Source organism: Cherax quadricarinatus, chromosome 33 (genome assembly GCF_038502225.1).
Source record: "Cherax quadricarinatus isolate ZL_2023a chromosome 33, ASM3850222v1, whole genome shotgun sequence".
Taxonomy (NCBI): Eukaryota; Metazoa; Arthropoda; class Malacostraca; order Decapoda; family Parastacidae; genus Cherax; species Cherax quadricarinatus.
The window spans coordinates 24,681,020-24,687,019 of NC_091324.1; the positions used below are offsets into that span (position 1 = coordinate 24,681,020).

Sequence of the window (6,000 nt, forward strand, 5' to 3'; positions counted from 1 at the left end):
AGTAACAGTAGTAGTAGTAGCAATAACAGCAGTAGCAGTAGTAATAGTATTAGCATAGTAGTAGTAGTAGTAGTAGTAGTAATAGTAGTAGTAGTACCAATAGTAGTAGTAGTAGTAAACCTCTCACTTAAAAAAACCAAAAGTACTCAGGTACCATTGTAATCAGGGTTAATTAGGTTTCGCCCAAGGAAGGCAACTGCACTTCCTTGAATCAAGATTCTTTCACCAGAATAAAGGGAATACCCAGTGAAAAACTCTACGGAGTAAACACTTCACAGTTGGGCTAGCTCTTAGACTACCTCACCAGCCAGTGTCTATTTCAGTGGCACTCCTGAGAGTGCTACAGTGGCACCCTTGAGAGGGCTGTCACAGTGGCACCTCTGAGGGAGCTGTCACAGTGGAACCCCGTGGCACATGGCAAGCGGCGGCACCATCTCACCCGGAAGTGGCACCCTGAAGAGCGGTGGGGTATTACACCGTGATAAATGTTGGCAAGACTGACACTATCTGTAGCGTTGATGGTAGCAGCGCCTCCAGCCAGCCTAACAAGCTTCACCATGCATCTATAGTCTGATTTCTAGAGGTATGGTAGGCGCACCAGCTGCCTCTTGAAGTGTAGTAGTACCAGCTGACGCCAGACATGACCCTTGACGTGTAGCAGTACCATCTGCTTCCTGATATGTAGTAGTAACAGCTGACGCCAGAAGTGACCCTGATGTATAATAGCACTGGCTGCCCTCTGATGTATGGCTGTTTCTGGTGCGTTTCCATGTCACGGAGGAGCAGGTGTAGGAGTGTTGGGCTGCCACCTGGAGGATCCTGGTTCCTAGCTACCCAGGCACCTGACGCCTGGTGGTTTACATACTAAACGGATTCCTCTCAATGTCTCCCTTACTCTTTCTCTCTGTCTTTCTTTCTCCCTTCTTCCTCTCTCTCTCTCTCTCTCTGCCTTTCTTTCTCATTTCTTCCTCTCTCTCTCTCTCTTCTTCGTTCGATTTGAAAAAAAAAATCGAGAAGTACTCAGTGTATATACGCAGTGTTTATTTAATTACTTTCAGGGACTGACAGGTGACCTAAAATTGGAAATGAATATTAGACGAGGTTTCGAACCTTTCTGGATCTGTATAATGTCCATGCCGGCCCGAAACGTCTAGTTTCCATCTGTGATTTCTGAGTTAGTTGTGATTTGCTCCACGGTACTGTGGCTGTCAGTCTTCCAGTATTCTTGATGTTAGTATGTAGATGAAATGTGGTAATAATAACCCCCATGCATTCAATAGGCGTTGGGCCTAAGACCTATTGAATGCATGGGCCTAATTTAGCATACAGTAGATAAGAGTGTACTCACCACTTTCCATCGTTCCTTTACGACGTGTCCGGGCTGAAGGAGGTCCTCGCTGGTCATGGTGATGTTCTTGTTATTGTTGTTGTTGTTGTTGTTATTGTTGTTGTTATTCTTGTTGTTATTGTTGTTGTTGTTGTTGCGGTCCTGAAGGTCTCCCGAGTCTTCATGTCCCCCGCTACATGTGCTTACCACGGCGCTCCTGCAACACAGACACACACGTTATTAGTGATGCTATCTGTCTCTGTGTACACACACACACACACACACACACACACACACACACACACACACACACACACACACATATATATATATATATATATATATATATATATATATATATATATATATATATATATATATATATATATATATATATATATATATATATATATATATATATATTGACTGTATTTCAAAATATCTGTAAGGCTCGTCGAAACGTTTAAATATACAGTAAAAACTCGTAAAGGTCAGGAAGGGCGTAATGAAGCAGGGAAAGAGGGGAGGAGGAGAGAGGGACAAACTTGAGTAAAACGGGAAGGAGGTTTCAAGGGGAAAGGGACTATTTATGGGGAGATAGAAGGGAAGAGCAGAGGAAGAAATCGCGTTGGCCTTCACTTCTATATTTCTTGTACGTATTTATAGAGGGATGGGAGGAGTTGAGGCCAACAGCGATGGTGGGGGAGAGAGGGAGAACTACCATGAACCATGACAAAACGAACCTCCCCGCTCCCCCTCACACACACACAGGAGCTGTGACACGACCCCTGCAACCACATATAGAGAAGTACACACACATAAAACTCCCTCTCACACACCCACCTCACCAAACACACTCCCTCCCCTTCTCTTCTCCCCAAGAATTCCCACACTCTGCTAACTTATTACCAAAAAACATGCCTAGCATTCACTTTGGTCCAGGACCCCAGAGTTCGTCACTCCTGAGTAATGTCACTCACGTTGAGATTGCTTGAACTCCTTCACCTAACATTATTGGAGGTTGAATACGATGGCAGTAGGGTAACTGACCCAACAATGTTAGTCTAATTACAAAGAGGTAAGTAAAAAATGTATATTCATACACTCACAAGAGCTAAATAGTTAGAGAGAAAGAGAGAGAGAGAGAGAGAGAGAGAGAGAGAGAGAGAGAGAGAGAGAGAGAGAGAGAGAGAGAGAGAGAGAGAGAGAGAGAGAGAGAGAGAGAGAGTACTTGCTACCTAAGCTTCGAAAACTGTTTACCATCACATATAAGAGAGAATGATAATTGATAAAGGGGAGGCGTTCCTTTTCTAACACGTGGAAGACTGTTACTTGATACTTCTGCAACAGCAGAAACAGCTGAAGCAGTAGCAGCAGCAGAAGACGAAGACGACAACGAAGAAGAAGAGGCTATATTTCGATACATCCCCTCTTATATTTACAAATACAAATATTTATTTCCTAGCAAGAGTACACTGAGATTATGTAATTACAATAATGAGTAGCAGTGCAAAGAAAACCACTATCATGCCTTGGCATTATGGGCAGATTACAGTTAATGGCTTACAGACTACTTAATACTAGAGAAATTTATTATTATTTGTTAATTTGTACATCTGTTTTATTTATAGTAGACTAAGTTTACTCAAATTACAATCAGGGTATATTACATTCTGACAGGTTGAAAGTATTTTGTAGGTTTTGTATATAATAGTAAATATTTAAATTATATTATGGGATATTTTATTGTGAGTTGTTGAAAGTAGTTTATAGTATGAGAATGTTACAATTGGGTAGGTATTTATACTACAGTGTAGTATTAATTTATGAACTTTGGGCATTTAGTTTTTAAGTTTTCAGATTTAGGTAATTGGGAGATTTTTTTGGTAAAGTTAAATATTGAGTATTGAGTATTTAGTTTTAGTGAGTACGTGGTTTTTGAGAAGTCTTAAACTGATGTTCAGAATAGGTTACTTTAGCATTTACTGGTAATGTATTCCAAATTTTGGGGCTCCTCATGTGCATAGAGTTTTTACAGTGTGATATGGACACGGGGTACATCAAAAAGTGATTTATGTCTTGTATTATGGTGGTGTGTCCTGTTAAGGTTGGTGAGGAGAAGTATGAGTGAAGGGTTTATGTTGGAGTGTAGTGTTCTTTGTATGTCGTAGGCGCATGAGTAAGTATGGATGTTCTTTACGGTGAGCAGTTATATAATAAGATATGCTATATTATATACTATATTAAGCTCTCTATATTAATTCTTGTTATTTTTCAACATGGGAACATTGAACGTGACTAAGTTAGCCATATTATGACGTATGTTTGACGTTGATGCTCATTATTATTACCATTTATTATTAATTATTATTATCATTATTATTGCTATCACTATTATTATTCGTATTATTATTATTATTATTATTATTATTATTCGTATTAGTTTATTATTGGAATTATTATTATTACTCGTATTAACATTATTAATATCATTACTACTTCCACAGAAGTAATAATGATAATAAGCAATAATAATAATAATAATAATAAAAATAAAAATAATAATAATAATAATGTTAATACCAGTAATAATAATAATTCCAATAATAAACTAATAGTAATAGTAATAATAATAATAATAATAATAATAATACGAATAATAATAGTGATACCAATAATAATAATGATATCAGTAATAATGATAATAATAATTAATAATAAATGATAATAATAATGAGCATCAACGTCAAACATACGTCATAATATGGTTAACTTATCTACAGAAGTAATAATAATAATAATAATAATAATGTTAAGAAGTGATGGAGGCTCGATCCTCCGTGCTCTAAGCACGACTCAGACACACTGACAGTACTCACCTTGTTATCTGCAGCTGAAGTAAAACTTATTCTCCCCACAGACATTAGTTTTTCAGTAAGTTCTATAACTTACTGAGCCTCAAGTTAAATATTACTTATTCAATGTCAAGCTAGCTTGCTTTATTTAAAACTTATTTTAAACTATATTGACTTGTGGGCAATGGTTTAAAAAAAAAAAAGTACACAGAATGGAGGATAACGTCTGGCAGCGGGGAAGGCATTGTCCTCGCTGAAAAAGTTACAAATCACACGCTTGTTATTTACGTTCGTCGTGTCCCTCCCCCAGTGCTCGCTGTCACCGTGCGAACAATAAACGTCTTGGCACAGTGTGTGGTGGGGGGGGGAGGGGAGGGTGTCTCGCTCTAAATACACCTCCCCCCCCCCCTTTTTATCCCACCACCCACGCTAATGTCCTCAGTCAAGCAACTTTTGCTGTATACTACAGAAGTTGTCATTCTCATTCAGGCACAGTGTTCATAATTAGTCCCCATGTTCAAGACTGATTTTAGACTGCCATTGAAGTTTTCTGTCCACAACATATCCAAGAGCATATGGATACACAAAAGGCCTAGGAACTATTGCTTTATATAATAAATAACTATATTGTACACGGTGTTTGTTCTAGCCCTCAATTATCTAAGCTCCGCTGACAATGTCTCATATACATGTCACAACTTTTGACTAGCTTGCGGCTTGATTTAGTTCTCCACCTCCACCCCTCAATACCTTTTCACTCCAGACCAGAGAGACAGCACTAGCATTGTCTAATATGTTGGGAGATATTCCCCCCACCCAGTATGGTACGACCGTCCTGTAACGGCCGTCAACGAGAACCCGTGTTAAACATTTTGCACTTTGGCAGGATTGTTGGTCATAATTCTTAATGTCTTAAGAACACATAAAATGGTAGGAAAATGTTACACACGTCTACTCACATTATATATATATATATATATATATATATATATATATACATATATATATATATATATATATATACATATATATATATATATATACATATACATATACATATACATATACATATACATATACATATACATATACATATATATATATATATATAAATATATATACATATACATATATATATATATACTTACTTTCCTGTTACCTAACTGCTATTCTAGTAATTTTCCTTTGCAATTTAGGGGACTGGTCTGGGACTTGGGACTTGAGGTGGTGCTTTCCAGAGCCATTATGAGATAACAGAGCACCGTACACCGCACCACACACCATTAGTACAGACACTTCTGCCAGCAGCGACATAGCACTACAGTTGCAGCCTCACAACACCATAGTGCCAGTCACAAAACCACAGTGTCAGCGTCACAACACAGTGCCAGTAATGTAACAACACAATCTATGGCAGAGCACCAAAAATAGCATCCCAATACAACAACCAGCATCCAACACAACAACCAGCACCACAACACAACAACCAACACCACAACACAACAACCAGCACCACAACACAACAACCAGCATCCAACACAACAACCAGCATCCAACACAACAACCAGCACCACAACACAACAACCAGCATCCAACACAACAACCAGCACCACAACACAACAACCAGCACCACAACACAACAACCAACATATGTAGAGGTAACTTGCAGTCATACATCACACACATGTATATTTGCGCATGTATCTGCATGTATGCCTCACGACACGGGCGTATGGGCTATCAAATCAATATATATCTGTGTTCTTGAGCCTAATCCAGATTTCAAATTGCATGTATGAGAGCTGGAGTGTCAAGCAG

The 6,000-nt window shown here is 38.4% G+C and overlaps 1 protein-coding gene across 6 annotated transcripts in view; it reads right to left on the minus strand.

The window, feature by feature from the left end:
- The window catches only part of Asator (tau-tubulin kinase asator), a 304,756-nt gene that overhangs the window by 146,929 nt on the left and 151,827 nt on the right, over positions 1–6,000 (minus strand). For all 6 annotated transcript variants that reach the window (XM_070090930.1, XM_070090932.1, XM_070090931.1 and 3 more), the window contains exon 2: positions 1,349–1,544. In XM_070090930.1, coding sequence (XP_069947031.1) covers positions 1,349–1,544 — 196 coding nt within the window. The remainder of the gene's footprint in view (positions 1–1,348; positions 1,545–6,000) is intronic.